Source organism: Ambystoma mexicanum, chromosome 7p (assembly GCF_040938575.1).
Source record: "Ambystoma mexicanum isolate Mex_15411 chromosome 7p, UKY_AmexF1_1, whole genome shotgun sequence".
NCBI lineage: Eukaryota > Metazoa > Chordata > Amphibia > Caudata > Ambystomatidae > Ambystoma > Ambystoma mexicanum.
The window spans coordinates 819,489,115-819,506,720 of NC_090939.1; the positions used below are offsets into that span (position 1 = coordinate 819,489,115).

Sequence of the window (17,606 nt, forward strand, 5' to 3'; positions counted from 1 at the left end):
GGTGGTTTACTCAGTGTTGAATGTAAAAACAGTTTAAAAAAAATCTTTATTTCAGGTCTCAAGGAATTTCAAGAAATTAATGCTTTGCAAATCCCTGCTAACAGAACCCATTCAACCCTATCTTCTATTTAGTGATCAAAATTCTGAAGTGGCCTGTCACTAAGGCTCGTTTTAACTTACTAAATTTAAGAGGGGACACAGTTAAATGGAAGGGTTTTTCTGATCCACCTAGATGTCCTTATTGTGATTTTTATAAAGAGGACATTTTACGTTTTGTAATGTTTTGTCCCTTGTATTCCTCCATTCACAGCGAACAATTCTTCCTGTCCTTCCACAGTTTAATTTTGTTCCGTGTCGTCCTGCCCTATGTTATTTGTTACAAACCGATTCAGTGTATGTGGCGTGGGCATTGCTTTCCTATTTGAAGGGAGCATTAAAACTGAGGAAATGTTATTTATCCTTGCTTCTGGATCCTGGGGTGTCAGGCTCTTCTCCATATTCAGGGGCCCGCATTGGGCCTACTACTGATGCTAATGACTTCAAGTTTTTCAGTAGGTCTTTGTATTTGTTTGCTTTTTCATTGTTTGCATTGTTAAAGGAACTATTGTACGTTGAATTGTTTGATGGTATCGATTGTTCAATCTGTAATTTTGTGATATTAAAACTTGCTGTTTTATTTTACTTACAGATTTATTGAAATGTTATCTATGTTATTGGTACATGTTTTTCACTATGGCATTTTGTATGACAAAATAGAGTTTTAAATGATGATGATATTCAACTGTGTGATGAAAACCTGTCTTCCCTTCATGATCCCAAGGCTAGCATAATAGTTCTGGAGTCGAAAGCGAAGGATAAGAACGACACCAATGACGAATTACTTAATCCCTGACACATTGAGATCTTCGCTAATGGTGGAGGTAGGTTTAGGTGCCAGATGCGATGAATGTCGGGTCATGGTCACCAGTCAATATCATTTCACTACCTTGCTGGTGGTATGGGATGCATTGGGCTCTTATATAAACCCCAGGGTGGCACCCCCTAGGTCTATCCCTGATGAGCACATTGGTGTCTTTCTATTGATTACTTGATATTTGTGGGCTGGCCAGAGCATCTAGCAGATCTCAGGAAGAGAGCGGGACATTCCCGATAATCTAATAGTATAATACTTCATAGCTATCTACAAACATAGATCAGGTGAGGCATCTCTGAATGTTACGCGGCGAGAACAGCCACATTGGCAATTGAATGTATGGAGGTCACTATGGCAACGGTGGAGCTGGACTTCCAGATCCAAGAAGACCACGGGTCGTAGCATTGTGCAAGCATCATCACGTTCACGTCATTCACAACGCTTCTCATCCATGGCAACAAATACCCGGTAGCACTGGTGAGCGACGCGTTGCAACTGCCTTTCTGTTGCGGTATGCTGATCGTTTGCTTCTAAGCTTTTCTCTGTTTCCTTTTCTCTGTTTCCTCATGCTCCCCCTTGGTTCTTCTGCTCATCTGGTTCCTGTTTCTCCCCATTCCCTGTTTACCTGTGATTCTTGATTCTGTCCTCCGCTGCTACTGCATTCCCATTCCTGGCTTTTCCTCTGTGCTCCGCTCTCGAGTCCTGTTCTTCCCTCCTTGTGGTGCTCGAACTATTCTGCACTCTCCAGCGGGATTCCTGCATGGACCAAGATCAACAGCCTTCATTTGGGAATCGGTAGAAATTACCGAAAGGAAAGGTTCGACCTTTACAAAAAGGTCATAAATGCATGCCACCAAAGGTTCGAACACCAAAAGTTCAAACCTTTAGTGGCATGCATTTAAAAAAATTAAAAAACACAGTGGGGAGTGTGGGGGTGTCCCCCGCGACACCCCGCTCACAACCCTACAGCACACCTGAAAAAAAAGAAAAAACAGGGGCTGCAGGGGTGTCCCCCACAACACCCCGCTCACTACATGGTAAAGTATAGTGAGCGGGGGTTGCGGGGGCAAACCCCTGCAGTTGCCCGAGAAAAAAAGAAAAGGACCCTGCGGCGCCGGTTCCTGATCATGGAAGTTGTGAGTGTGGGTGTGTGGGTGTGTTGTGGGTGGGGGTGTGGGTTTTGTAGGGTTTTTAAAATTATGTTTGCATGGGAAATGTACGAACCTTTTGTGATGCGTGCATTTCTCATGCAAACTTTTCCGTCGGAGACTTTTCTGCAATGGAAAAATCACGTAGATCCTTCATTTGACCATTTCCGGGTCTCCGGTTGCAAGTTTCCTCTGCCACTGGAAACGCTACGACTTACCATCCACAAGGTTTTTTCCCCTTTGCAAAAGGTATTTTTTTCCTTTGAGACCCAGCTCTCCAGGCGGCCCCCTTTCCCCCAGGTTTCTTACTGGGTTGGCACAGTGGCGACCTGGAGTGATAGGCCTTATCTCTTCTCATTTAATGACGGGAAGATAAAGAAGGAAGATTCAGACTCAGACACCAACTCCAAGAAGGTGAGATCAAAATCTGACAAAGCTAGTGGTAGGACTGCTAGTTTCCCGATTGTCCAGTGCTTCAGGTTTGTCACACATGATGCTAGACGCCATTAATATAGCCCTGTAGACCGGGGGAGGGGTCATTATCATTGGATAATGACCTGCAACGGAGGGCCATCATTTGGGGTGAGGATCATTACCCCAAGCAATACTGACCCTCCTGAGCTCTATAAGGCTATTAGCACATAGGGGCAGTACCCATAAATGTTTTTCTGGCAAAATAAAAAAGTTAATAGTGAGTAAAGTAAATATACAAAATTAGTCAATTAAATGTGTTTATATTTTGTGGTATTAAAATAACAAAGTTGTCTTTATAACATAAGCATTTTAATTTGAACCTCTGTGAAACTGGAGTGGTTTTAACGTGTGCATGCATGCGTTGTCATGTAAAAGTAAATGGTTCTTCTATAAGAAAGTAATCATACTTTCCCAGGTTTTATCTTTCTCTTTGGTGTGGGAAATAGGATGTTGCAGCAAAAAAAAGTCCTCCCACAGAGGAAGTGTCTTCTTGAAGGAAATCTAGCCTCGAAATTATTTACTGTCTGCTTTTGAGGGCAGAATGTTCAGAATGCAGTCAATACCTGTAGTTATTGACTGCACTCTGAACATTCTGATTGGCTGAGAGGAGGTCAGTAACGATCTCTTTGTGCTGGTGTATGTTAACATAAAAGAGCAAACTGTGGTTACCACACAAAGGCTGAAAAGAAACCTGAAAGCACATCACACATACCCGTGGGAAGCACTGCAGTAGTGAGAGATGCTGTAAAACAGCACAAATGAAGTAAACAATCTTTTACAAAACATGGATGGGTTGGAGAACTAAACACATTTGAACTATTTGGACACAGGTGTGGTCTAAGCACTAAAGAATTCACCTTTTCTTCCAAGGACTGCTTGGTTTGAGAGCGCGGCACACAGCAACATAAAATCTGCAGTCCCCGCTGACGTTTGCGATTGGAGTCTTTCCCACACTTGGTCAACTGCAGAATGGAAACAAGTAAAACACTGCAGTTAAGCCTCCCACCATAACGGTTTCAGAATCACACTTTGTTTTCAAACCTAGCAAGTCACTTTGAAACATTCCTTATTTATTTATGTGCTTGAAGCGTGCCGAAAGCCTGGAGGCAACTGCGCGCGTGGACACAAAATAGAAACAAACCTATGGACAGAGTCCTAATTTCTGGGGTACTACTTCTGGGCTTTTGCTAGATAGGGCTTGCAGCTTATTTAAACAGGTAAGTTTTCAAATGCCTCCTGAACGTCTGGTAGTTGTTTTCCAGCCGTAGAGTTGAGGGCAACTTATTCCAACGTTGCGCTGCCTATACTGGGAAGGATTTCCCCAAGCCTGTTACTCGATTGAAACGTATCACATTCAACCGGCCTTGGTCTTTTGATCTTAAGTATCTAGATGGGACATATCTAGAAAATTCATACTTCAAGTACCTGGCAGCTGAGCCATATAGACATCTATGAACGATTGTCATGTTATCCCTAAGGCATACTTCATTGGTCTCTTCTAGCTAAATGGAATTGTTGAGTTGGGAGGTGGGCCTCCTGGTGGCGCAATGCCCACATATCTCTCCAGCGAAATTGATTATTTTCCACCTGCTAGACATTCTGAAATTCCCACTGAAATATCAACTGATTGAATTTATCGCAGAATAGCACTCAGGCACCATAGTGCAGGAACTCTGCAGCGGTGCACGTGAAATTAAAAGCATGGTGCAAAAGAACATATCCTTTCAACGCATGTTTGCACCAGGTCAAATGTTTATGATATGATATGATATGGCATTTGTAACGCGCCTATACACAAGTGTTTCAAGGCGCGACGAGGCAGAGAGGGGGGAACAAAGGGAAGACAGACAACGATCCTAATAGGCCAGGTGTCATTCAGATCGCGCAAGTGCATGGGTGGAGGGAAGGGAAGAGTGCAAGGGGAAAGGGAGGGGGGAAAGTGCAGTACAGGGTAGTGGAACAACATATAAATAATAGGGCCAGACTGGTGGCAAGTGCAAGGTAAGTGCAGACAAGTGCTGGTAAGGGGGGCTGTAGGGATACAGAGACAGTCCCGCAGTGCAGGGGTTGCCAGGGAGGCAGTGCAAGTGGAGAGCGGCCCAGTTACAGGTTGAGTGCAGTTTCAGTCAAGAATTTAGCAGGGGAGAGGGGGGGAGAAGGCAGAAGCAAAGAGGAAGGTTTTGAGGTACCTCCAGAACCGGAGATGGTTCTCCTCAAGTTTCAGGGAGGCAGGAATGCTGTTCCAGAGGAAGGCCCCTGCCGCGGAGAGAGATCTACCCCCAACTCGTTTCTTGGAGAAGCGGCTGACCCTGAGGGAGTTGGAGACGGATGAGTGAAGAGCTTGAGAAGGAAGATATTTAGGAAGAGAGAGTTGAAGGTATTTAGGCCCCAGGCTTCAGAAGGCCTTGTGGACAATGCAGAGGGTTTTGAACTTAATCCTTGCAGCCACTGGGAGCCAGTGTAGAGATTTTAGTCCTGGAGAGATACGATCCCTGGGCTTGATGCCAAGGACAAGTCTCGCAGTCCTGTTCTGGATAAGTTGCAGAGGGCAGAGAGTAGAGGCAGGCAAATTTAGATAGAGGCTGTTACAGTAGTCCAGCTTCGAGAGAACCAGGGCTCGGGAGACAGTGAGCTTCTGGGGGAAGGAGAGGAAAGGAAGAATACCTCTGAGGAGGTGCAGCTGGTAGTGTGACTTCTTAGAGACGTCAGATATGTGAGGAGAGAAGGAGAGTGTGGAGTCTAAGATGACCCGAGGTTTTTTGCCTTGCAGATAGGAGCAGGAGGAGTGCCAAGAGAGGCCGGCCAGAGAGGAGCAGGGAAGGAGGGAGTGGGTGCGCCGATGAGTAGAATCTCAGTCTTACTGGCATTAAGGCAGAGGTCATTGGTGGCACACCATTCCTGGATAGCAGACAGACAGTCAGAGATGAGGGAAGGAGGGTGTTCTGCTCAATTTATTCTTAGTTCAAAATGGCGCAGGCACAATGCATTCTGGGAGTGCTCGCAGCCATGTTGGATATTTACTTCACTCCGCAGTGAAAGGCTGCACACATTTTGCTGAAGTGTTAGATTCACAGTGCTGAGACAAACATGCTTTTTTCAAACTTGGTATGCAGTCAAGGCCATTTCTGCTGGGAAAAGCTAACGTTGTTATGACTTGCTACTGTTCTCCGTGGAGCATGTTTTTTTAGAGCAGGGAGGCCCTGCATTCCTTGGGGGGGGGCTCTCGATTGACCCAGCTGGCAACCGACAGCTGTTCCTCAACTGCACAGGTGCAATTCCAGAAGGTTCGAGAATTAACTCCTTTTTTTGGAGTGCCTACATAGGCGGAAGATCTGGAGGGGTCAGGTGAGACTTCAGCCAGAGAAGGACGCTCCATCTCGCCTTCCTGTGAGTTGTGGCACTCTCGTCCTGGCTGTCCTCGGGGTCTTCCAGCCGTAAATGGGCGAGATGAAGAATGATAATACGCTCACGGTGATGTATTCTTTCTTTGACTTCTTTATTTTTTCTGTGATCTATGTCCATGTTAGTTTTATGAGTTATTTCTATGTACTTGTAATCTTTGAATAAATAGCCGTAAAGAGCTGATTATCTTCTAAAGCGTGCGTGGCTGTGAATTATTGTGTCTGTTTTTGAGTTCAAGTATTTGCTTTATAATTGCATTGGTGATTTATGGTAGTTCCATGCACTTTTCAGAGGAGAGCAATACAGAGGGGAGGAGGCCGAGGGTAGCCTGAAAATGAGCTGGGTATCATCCGCATAGCACTGAAAGTTGGGGCAGAGAGTGAGATGCGGTGGGCAAGGAGTGCCAGATATTGGTTGAACAGCCAGGGAGAGAGGTTAGATCCCTGGGGGACACCACAGGTAGAGAAAAAGATGTCAGAGAGGAAGGACCCCAGTTGGACCTGGGAGGGTCGATTGGAGAGGAAAGAGGTCAGCCACGCCAAAGCCTGACCAGTGATACCCAGGTTATCACGGAGATGGTTGAGCAGGATGGTGTGGTTGACAGTATCCAAGGCAGAAGAGAGATCGAGCAAAATGAGAACACACGGAGTGTTGGAGTTAAGGTTCGAGAGCAGGTCCTCACGGATGTTCAGGAGAGCAGTTTCCATGCTTGAAGACTACCAACAGATTCAGCATGAAGGTTAAGATGGGAGATGGCCAGTTTCTCCAGGAGCTTGCCCAGGAAGGGAGTGATGGAGATTGGGCGATAGTTGGCCGGGCAGGAGGGGTCGGAAGAGTGTTTCTTAAGAAGAGAGCGCACAAGGGAGTGCTTAAGTGGGGATGGGAAGACTCCAGAGGCGAAGGAGTGGTTGCAAAAGTCAGCCAGGGCAGGAGCCAGGGAGTCGATGTGGTCCTTGATAGTTTTGGAGGAACAGGGGTGATCCTGTTTTGACGAGACTTTCATGGATCGGCCTTGTCTGGAAACCTTGTCAGAGGAGAGAAGGGGAAAGGCAGAGAAGGAGGGAGGAGAGGTGGCTGCAGAGGGGCCAGAGGAAGAGCAGGGAATAGCCTTCGTACAAAATGTGTGAAGTCTATCAGCCTACATTGACATAGTACCAACGCTGTTTTATTTCTCAAGTTCCATAGATGACGTGAGTGTCTCCTATACATCTGACAAAGGGAAATTTGAGTACTTGAGATACACAGCCGATGGCCTTTGCTATTAAATAATATAATATTAAATAAGGTACCAAAATAAAGTACATCAGGTTCCCCAGCCCATGGCCTCCAGTATTAAATGCAGCACCAAATTATAGTGCATGAGGTACCTGGCCATGGCCTCCAGTATTAAATCATGTACCGAATTATAGTACATGAGGTACCCGGCCCATGGCCTTTCGGTATTAAATGAGGCACCAAATTATAGCACATGAGGTACCCAGCCCATGGCCTCTGGTATTAAATGAGATATTAAATGAGGTACCGAATTATAGTACATGAGGTTCCCCAGCCCATGGCCTCAAGTATTAAATGAGGAACCAAATTATAGTACATGAGGTACCAGGCCCATGGCCTTCAGTATTAAATGAGGCACCAAATGATAGTACATGAGGTACTAGGCCCATGGCCTCCAGTATTAAATGAGGAACCAAATGATAGTACATGAGGTACCCCGCCCATGGCCTTTGGTATTAAATGAGGCACCAAATTATGGTACATCAGGTAACCGGCCCATTGCCTCCGGTATTAAATGAGCATCAAATTATAGTACACGAGGTACCCTGCACATGGCCTTCAGTATTAAATGAGGTATCAAATTATAGTATATCAGGTACGCGGCCCATGCGTATTTGGTTAAAATACCTTTTTTTTTCTTTTGGGAAAAAAAATTGATTAAGAAAGACCGCTCTGTGACCGCACACGGGGGCGCACAGGGCCTGACAGTGCCAGGCAAGTCTCTGTGTGTCCTTGTCTGTGTGTGCATGTCTGTGTGGGTGTGTGTATATAACTGCGTGCAAATATGTGTGTGTATGCAGGGCGGGCGAGGGAAGAGGAGGTGGCGATGAGCAAAAGGGGGCTAATCCACCCCGGCCCCCCACCGAATTTACACCAACAAAAAAAAAGCCGGTGGTCAAGTACTTTTCCTGCTTTCTGGGGGCCGGACAAAATCAACCGAAGTAAACTGGTCTTTTTTATGTGCAACCTTCGGAAATGGGAAAAATGGCATAGAAGCATTAAACCAGGTACCAAATGATTGTCGATGTTGGGATTTGAAAGACAGATGTCCTCCATCTGCCGCATGCACTGCACACAAAGCATGTAGGACAGATATTTTAAATATCAGCACTAACCATAATTTAGCATCATTCATGATCCCCAAAGAGACTCGTTTCTGAAATGTACTAGTCGTTATCAAAGAGTTTAGCTAACTTTGCTGCAACAAGAAACAATCCATAAAATCAGGGCATTCTATAATGTCTACATTTAGAACATAAAGCAAGGGTTCCTAAACTCTACTCTCGGCATGTTTAAATACACCACACATCTATGGAGGCTCAATTTACTTGACAAGCGATATATAACACAATAACAACTTGTCCTTTCCCAGAAGTTCTCAATTAAAATATACACCCAGTAACTGTAATGGCATGGGCAATTGTCAATCTTTGGTGTGAAAGAAGGGAAGGTATCCTACAAAGGCAAAAAGACCAAGTGAAAACAAGACAATGGGCCTCATTACAAGTTTGACAACTGTCAGGCTGCTGCAAACCTTGCATATTTTACCGGGGCCTGGGAATGGGCAATTACCGGGTCATTCCGGCCCTGCCAGACCTGGTATTTGCCCATTCCCGGCCGCCAGTAAAAAAATGCTCCCCATTCCCATTTGAGCCACATAGGGCTCAATGGGAATGGGGAGGCCGGATGCACCGGCACCATTCAAAATGGTGCCGGTGCATCCGACATGCCCTGCTCGCGGGTGGCGGTCTGCCTGCCGGGTCCGACCTGGTGGCCGAAAAGGCACCCGCGAGCAGAACTCGTAGTTTGCCGGTTTGGTAACTACGATACCAACAAGCTTACCAGTACTGTAGTTACCGGACAGGCAAACATTTAATGAGGCCCAATGAGGGACAGAGAATGTACAACTTGAAGATGGCCCTGAGGCAACAGAGCTATGCATAGAGGAGACAGCTGGGCCTAATTTTCGGGTGGGACAACGATGTTGTCCCCCCAACTTTCTCAGCACACTATTTTGTCCCCCTCATTTGACTGGGGCCCCTTTCCTTTAGATGTCATGTCCCCTCAACATTTCCAGCAAAGTCACTCCACTGGACAACACCACTGCCCACACTACCATTTTGGGGCTGTGTTTTCTACACATTTGTTGGCAGCGAAAGAGAGATTAAATATTTTTGCTGGGCAGCATCCCGCTGCAATTGCTAACCACATATCTGACATTGTGAGGGGGTACGCGACACACTCCTCCCTCGGCAGAAACGAAGCAGAGAATGCAAACTTGACATGCATTGTCCCCTGAAACAGAGCTAATAACTGCCCATTGCAGACCGGTGTGCCAGCCTTGCAGAGGTGGTGAATTATATAGTAGGAGCTGAGGAGAGTGGGGGCCTACATTAAGGCGGACACTGGCTGTACTGGTATCTCTCAGCAACACATCGTGGGTTCTTACAAAATGTCTGAGGCATAACCCATGCGTGTGCCGTGTAGATTGCACTAATTAAATATGCCGCTGAAAAGTCATCAGTGTAACCTTCCACCACCCTGCGCCCCATCCCGCTTCTGCTCTTTCCAACTGCTCGCTCCATTCCACTGGAACCGCCTCCCCTCTCCATCCGCTCTACTCCCTCCTACTCTACCTTCTGCATCTGTCTAAAATCTTATCTCTTCCATTCACCTCCCTAACACCGTTTGCTTCCTCTTACTTTCTGCTACTACTTCTACCCAGACTTCCTACTCCCTTTCCTACTTCTGTACCACCTCACCTTCTCCTTCCACTCTACTCCCTTCTACCCTACTTCCTGCACTTCTCTAATCCTCATCTCTTCCATACTTCTCCCTTACACCCTCTGCTTCCTCTCTTACATCTGCTTTTACCACTACTCATACCTCCTACTCCCTCTCCCACCTTGGTCCCTCTCTACTCTCACCAATCCTCTTCTATAATGTAAATTGTTTTTTGCACTGTTTTCTGGTTTGATTCAATTGTTATTTAATGCTTGTTGTATCTTGCTTGCTCCTCTTGTAAAACGTTTTGGATTAAAACGCTATATAAATTCTATAAAATACAAAATACAAATACACTTATACGAATGCACAAGGGTCTCTATCTGTGGCAGGTGCAGAAGTAGCATGCCTCTGTGCAGGATACAAACTTAACCATAAAAGCTGCCTAAGACGTCTCGGTTCCTGGCTTAGGGTCCGGACGCACTGTCTATCAGGCCACCTCATGAATTTAGGCGAGCTTGATTGAGGCAGATTTGTTTAAAGAATTGCTGGATGCTTCTATGTCGACAACAGCCTGCAGAGGTCCTTGAGATCTGAGGCATGGCAGGAGATCTTCCGGGTTGGTGGTAACAAATGTGCATTTCCAGAAATATGCAAACCGTATTTCTTGAAATTTACATCAATTCATTTTCTAATCATTTAAAATGTATTTCATCACTCATTTTAAGGGATCTGCGTTATCACACCACATTTCGAAAAGCTCGAATTACAAAATGGCGAGGCCCACTTCGTCGCATTTTGCAATTCGAGTTTTTCGGGAATTTGTGCAAGTGTCCCCTGCTTTCCCTTTCATGTATGGGGGGGTAAACCCCTGCAACCCCTGAACCCGATAATATTGAACTAGGGGACCGGGAGACAAGCCCGCAACCCACGCTCCCCTAGTTCGGTATTTTCGGATTGAGCATTTTTTACCTATGCCGAATGCGACAAAAACACATCATTTTTTATTTGCTATTTTGGGTGAATACCATTTTAAGGCTATGGGCCTCATTACAAGTATTGCGGAATGGGTTAACGGGCGCCGCTAATAGTGGCGGGCCCGTTAACACCATTCCGCAATATTACGAGGTTCCCACACAGGACCCGATGTGGACGTCTGGTTTTACCAGACGTCCTTTCTGGGTCCCGCGAGGGGACCTGGGAGCTAACAACGGGCCGGTCGTATTCGGCCCGTTGTTAGTTCCCGCACCCATTCCCATTGAGCCCTATGGGGGCTCAAATGGGAATGGGAACGTCCGGGCCCGGGTTCCCTGTAGGAGGAATAACCGGGCCCTCCAAACTCGAAATGGCCCGGTAATTCCCCATTCAGGGAACGCGGACCCGATTTTGGAGGCAGCCATGCCCTTATTAAGGGCATGGCTGCCTCCAAAGTCGTAATGAGGCCTTCTGTGTCCATGCTCAGTGCATATGGGTGATAAAAACATATGCATGCAGGCCCAAAACATGCACATTTACTATATACATGTGGTGAAGTCCCATATTATTGATTATAGGATCCGGTTCAACTGCCCTGAAAATAAGCTGACCCCTGGATGCATCATGGATGGGCTGTTTTTGGGCCCAAGCTTTGTTTTGTAGAATAATATTGTAAGAGTGCTTGTTTCAAGGGCATCGGTTTGGCATCTCTATAGACCATGGTTTCAAGCAGCTTGCGGGTCAAACCTGCTAAAAGTTTTAAAATGCCATATTGGGTGAGGTTTCAATACATACAGTAAAATGTCTAAAGGTCGGTCAAAGTGCCTCTGAAGCGCTTAATACTTTAACAAAAGGACTCCTCTTGAGTCTTTCCATAGACACCCGCTGATGCAAGTGTCAATGATCAAATCTGGATGACAAGACATGCTTTCGAATAAACAAAATCCATGATTGGCCAAGCACTTCGATTAACCTGCAGTGGTAGAAGTGTACCGAAAAAAGTAGTGGAACTGTGGTCTCGGCAGGGGAGAGGGTAGGCGGATGCATTGTGCAACATGTAACAAGGTGGTGCGGCCGGGGCATTGCAATAGTCCAAGTGACTAGTAACTAAGGCTCCTCTCACAGCTTGGCACTTGCACAGGGACATGAATGGGCAGATCCTCTGCATAGAATGGTGAATTTGGTCATAAAAAGTAGAGGAATGGTAAACAGAAAATAATGAAAATAGTGGAACACCTCTCCCGACCATTTCCGCTCACTTCGCTCACTGTTAACCTGTGATCCTTACACCCAGTAGCACATACCTACCTCCAGACCATCGCAAAGCAGAAGGAAAGGACTCTTAAACTATTGAAAATATGTCTGGTGTGAACCACTAAGTTAGTCTGCCAAGGACGTAAGGGTTAGTGTATATGTAAGGTTTTAGAATTTGATGGCAACCCTCCTCCCCCTTTTGTGTTTTGTTTGGTTATCTTTCTCTTTCCTTTGCCTGTGTATTGGGGGTTGTGTACTGTTAATTATATGGTGTTAATATATTTCTACTTGCTTGCTTGTTTTTCCCACTTCACTGTTTATATCTTTCTGAAAATCTAACAACAAAGCTTTAAACAAAAAGAATTTGAAGGACTTGGTTAGCTCCTTCGGGATACAGTCAGGCTATGGAATGCTCCCCCACCTATTGGAACATTCCAAGTGATTCACCATTAAGATGCCTTACATTCGTCACCAGTCAGGGGCAGTGGTGAATAGCAGTGCACTCGTCTGACATGGGGGTGGTCAAAAATGCCAATCAAAGGTCCATATCTCAATGTGTGGCACCTTTTTGTATGTGCCAATTAAAGTCAAGAACAGTGAGGCACGGTTCAAGTTCTTAGAATATCCTTTAGAGGTAAGCATGATTCAAGACATTTATTTATTATTTTTAATCACCAGGCAATCAAATGAACCCACATGGCCAAAATATATGTAATTTCACAGCTTTTGGAACTAGTTTCAAAAGTAGGCAAATACAATTCAGAAGCTCCTGCTAGGAATTATAAAAATCGTTTACACGTTTTCAAATGTGGGTACAAATGACAGTCAAGACACCAGAGGCGTTGCTATGGGGGGCTTATGGGGCTATAGCCTGGGGTCTTTTGGTTGTAGCCCCGGATAAAAGCTCAGGGGCTACAACCAAAATGCTAGCTAGCCCCGAGTCCTGAGAGTCCTAACATTAGTGTAGCCCCGGATCTTTTCCAGGCTTAGCAACACCCCTGCAGGACACCACCTTCTTTCAGAAAGGCAGCCAATGCCTCCCCTTTTCTGTCGAATAAACAGCTATTAATGGCTGAGGCTGTTCCTTCTTGACTCCAGGAGACCATCTCTGGGGTCAGTTAACGCCTGGCGTAGAGGAGAATTCCTGATAGCCCTTCCCTGCCTCTGGAAGGCCAGCCCTCTTAAATTAGATAAATACTGATTACCTGCTTTAGAATCCATGTTTCTTTTGTGAACTCTGGAGCCCTAGGGCAAGGAAAAATGCGCCCTAATCTTGAGACACATTAAAAGCATGCTTTGTTTCCCCTTTCTGTATCCTCTGTACCCCCTGTGGAAAAAGGGGGGTAGATGTCAAGACACTATGACGTCATTGCACATAAACGTTGGCGCGTGCATCAGGTATGCCACCAAAATGTCATTGTGCACAGCGTCATGGCACGGACGTGACATATTGAAAGCAAACAGCAAGCAAAGGTTTGTTTGTTTGCTTGTCTATTTAATTGTATGGCGCCCCCAACCCAGAGGGAACTGGGCGCCTTTCGGAAAATAGGTCACAAGTATACTTTAAGCTTAGTTACAGGGGATTCAAATATAAAAACAGTTACAGTGATTTATACAAAAAATACAATAGAAATACAAGGTGTACACTGAATTATACAAGATATATACAAAAGTGACAGGTATAGTGGAGAAGAAGGTCGGGTTGCTAGGTATAGTCAAGGACGGAAATTCTTAGCTATCGGGATGCGTCATTCGCAACTAGCCATTTTATAGTATTACGCCTGAACATGAAGAAGGGTTGGTTGGCTCTCAATGAGTGAGGTAGGGCATTCCATGCTTGTGCAACCATAACAGGGAAGCTGTTTCCTCCTGCTTTTTTTCGTTTAAATCGTAGCACAACCAAACAAGATGAGTTGATTGTTCTTGTTGGTCGTGATGTAGATTGTTTGGTGATTCTCTCGGCGAGATAGATGGGGGCTTCTAAGTTGATACATTTATGCGTCAGAGATAGAGTTTTGAGCAAAATGTTGTTCTTCGCGGAGAGCCATTTTTTCCCTCTCCTCAAATGTGAAATGTGTTCTCTCCTGGGTATGCCTTGAGCAGCTCTGATAGCGTTATTTGGATTTTGTTAGTGATGTATTTGCTCGCCCTAAAATACAAAGCATTACAATAATCCAGCTTAGAGAGGATAAGAGCTCTAGCTAAGATTGTGCAGCTTTCATTGGACAAGAAAGGTTTGCAGGCTCTGATCAGCTTACAGGTGTATGCTGAGGAGGAAGCCAAGGCGTTAACCTGTTTGTTAAAAGTGAAGGCAGAATCAAGGTAAAAGCCTAAGGTTTTTACTTCCTTGACCATTTTAATGGTGTTACCGTCGATATTGAAGGTGGTATAATTCGAACTCAGTTTGTTAAGGTTGGCTGTGGTCCCAGGTATTAAGAGCTCAGTCTTTTCATCGTTCCGGCATAGGCCATGTGCGGCCATCCAGGCCTGGATGATAAGGTATATTTCATTCACCAAGGCCAAGACTTGTCATAATCTCCTGTGGGAGGTATGAGGATCTGTGTGTGATCTGCATAGTTGGTGTAGGTGACACCCAGATGATCTAGGTCATCGAACAATGGCTTGGTGAATATATTATACATTGTGGGGGATACACAGGAACCTTGTGGCACACCACAGGTTATCGGTATCGGGTCCGCAGCTGATAGTGGTAAGAAGACTCTCATAGTCCTGTTATCTAGAAAGGATTTAATCCAAGTGATCGCTTCTTGTGAGAAGTGCATCGCCATGGCAAGGTGTTGGCAAAGTACTTGGTGATCCACCAGGTCGAAGGCGGCCAAGAGATCGAGAAGTAGTAGCAATGCTGTTTTTCCTTTGTCCTTAAGTTCATCGATCTGTGTTTTTGCAACTATGAGAGCTGTCTCAGTACCGTTGCGTGGTCTTAAACTGGATTTGCGGTTACCAAGGAGGTGGTGGTTCTCTAAGTACTCCTGTATTTGGATATAAGCTACCTTGTCAAGGATCTTAAGAAAGGTACGATGGTGATCGGCCTATAGTTGGTAGGGATTGAGGGGTCCAGTGTTTGTTTTTTCAAAAGGGGTAGGACCCATGACACCTTTAAGTTACTGGGAACAATGCCAGAGGTGAATGAGGAGTTGATCAATTTGGTTATGAAAGGTGCTAGGTCTTTAGTGGCTTCTTTGGTTATCTTTGCAGGGCAGCTATCTCCTTGACACCTTGATGGTTTGAGGGAGGAGATGATTTTTTTCAACTTCCTGGGTGTAGACTTGGCTGTGCTATGCTTACCTATGTTAGTTAGGTTAGCTTTTTGTATTAGCATTCTTACTTTGAAGTAGAGATATTTTATTGACTAGGGCATTCTGAATATTTGTGCACCAGAGTTTGTCTTTCAGACACTCGACTGTCTGGGGAGCGGGTGCTTCCATTTCCCTTAGGATGGTGAACAATTCTTTGGTGTTAGAACTAGCTTGATTGATCCTCTCATAATAGGATTCTCGTTTGGTGCGTATTATTTCCTTTTTTATAAAAGGTGGCTAGGTTGATCAGATTCGTTTTGTTTTCCTCAGTCAGAGAAAGTTTCCACAAGGTTTCTAGTTTTCTTTTTTGGGTTCTCAAGGATTTTAAGTGGGGCTCAACCATGTGTTCAAGTGAGCTTTGGGTTTACTTTTCCTCAACTTGAGTGGGGCAATTGTGTCTAGAGCTTTGGTCACGGTGGTGTTATAAGCATTCACTAGGTTATCTGGAATGGTTGAGTCCGGCAGTGAATTAAGAGTAGGCATGATAAGTGGTATAAGCTTATCTGCAGTGATGTTCTTGTTATTCCTCGCAGGGAGTGGAGGTGCTATAGGAGTGACCTTGGAATTGGCAATATTAGTGGAGATAGTGAAGGAGAGCAGGAAGTGATCAGTCCAGGTTTGAGGCATAATAGATTTGATAAAGAATGAGCAGTTGAGGTCAGCCACCCAGTCAAGGGTTCTCCCTTTGTTGTGGGTGGCTTGGGTCATTCTTTGTGTTAATCCCTGTTCCGTAAGTACATTCGATATTGCTAGAGTATGATGGTCATTAGGATCATTAAAACCTAATTTGAAATCTCCTAGCAGGAGTATTTGAGAGTATGCTGGCTAGTAACAGAAAGGAACCAATGTTAGGAGGTCAATACATCTACCTGAATAATCATGAATTACAGGTGACTCTACCCTCCGCTGTCCTTTCAATATACAATTCTGCATCTCTGAAAGCTGGATTCTTTTTGGCAAATAGAGAGATTGCTAATATAGGTGTTGGTCTCTTACAGGTGAATCACCTGTGTACATAAGGATAGGATGTGAGGATATGTGAGTACACTTAAAACAAGAAACCTTGCCAGTAGAGAGTACCAATTCCCAATAGGGTTTAGTACTAAGGAACATGTGTTCTTTTGTCTCTGTCTCCCCTACAGTCCTAAGGAAACAAAGAAAAAAGAAAGTGAAGGATCATTACAAGGTCCATCAGGAAAGAATACACCTGCCAGTAGAGTCACGATACAGGAGTATATGTGTTACATAAAATACTATGTGTGTCGGTCCTTAAGAATGAAATTAGAACTAAATATATGTTACAGAACCCGTTCAAACTTTTATCTAAGGGATAGCGCTATAAAGATACCCCATATTGAAAGAACAACTTTATTGAACTGTGTGTAAAGAACAAATGTGAAAAAGACCCATATGCCTTTGTGAAGCCTTGGTAAAGACCTGGAAGGGTTGAAACACCTGTTGGCTAGGGCACAAATCTGTTTTGTCATCGTTCATTAGGGTATCAACTTTAATTGCTGCTATTTTGCTTTCAGTAAATCACTATGCTGTTAATTTTTTCTGTCTGTATATTGTTTGGGCATGCGCTTAGTTACCAGTGTGGATGGTTTTTTTTAGTCTTATTGAATAGGCAATGGGCAGAATCCTTCACACACTTGAGCAAGCAGCAGCCTTATAACATATTGATTAGCTATCCAGGTTCATCTTACTTTTAGAACACCCGGTGCAGTATAGCCTCGTCTGCCCTTTCTTTGACCATATTGAAAGAATTATGCTTTCAAAACAACTTACGGTACGGTTTTTTTATTAGGGATGAACGGGGGTGGGAGGGTCAGAATAAAGAATAGGATTCCCTTCCTCTCTTTTTGATACATCACACATTAGGGCATGCAGGCAATGCCTTGAGTCTTGAATGAATAGCTCTGTTTTTCTTCTCCTCCCTTTCTCACCTCAAGTACCTCCCTAATATTGCGTTCTCTGTGGGCGCGGAGTGGTGGGCCAGACTACAGACAGGAGAGAGAATGCTGGCCTAGGGCGAGGCAGTTATTTGTACTTTCTCCTGCTATCCCTGCTGTTGATAGGCGGCACACCACCACAGCCTATGGTGAGTACTATGGGGACAGTAAG

At 44.9% G+C, this 17,606-nt stretch overlaps 1 protein-coding gene across 7 annotated transcripts in view; it reads right to left on the bottom strand.

The window, feature by feature from the left end:
* Positions 1-17,606, bottom strand: part of LOC138525572 (uncharacterized) — a 1,145,196-nt gene that overhangs the window by 980,752 nt on the left and 146,838 nt on the right. For all 7 annotated transcript variants that reach the window (XM_069635615.1, XM_069635611.1, XM_069635616.1 and 4 more), the window contains exon 2: positions 3,393-3,497. In XM_069635615.1, coding sequence (XP_069491716.1) covers positions 3,393-3,497 — 105 coding nt within the window. The remainder of the gene's footprint in view (positions 1-3,392; positions 3,498-17,606) is intronic.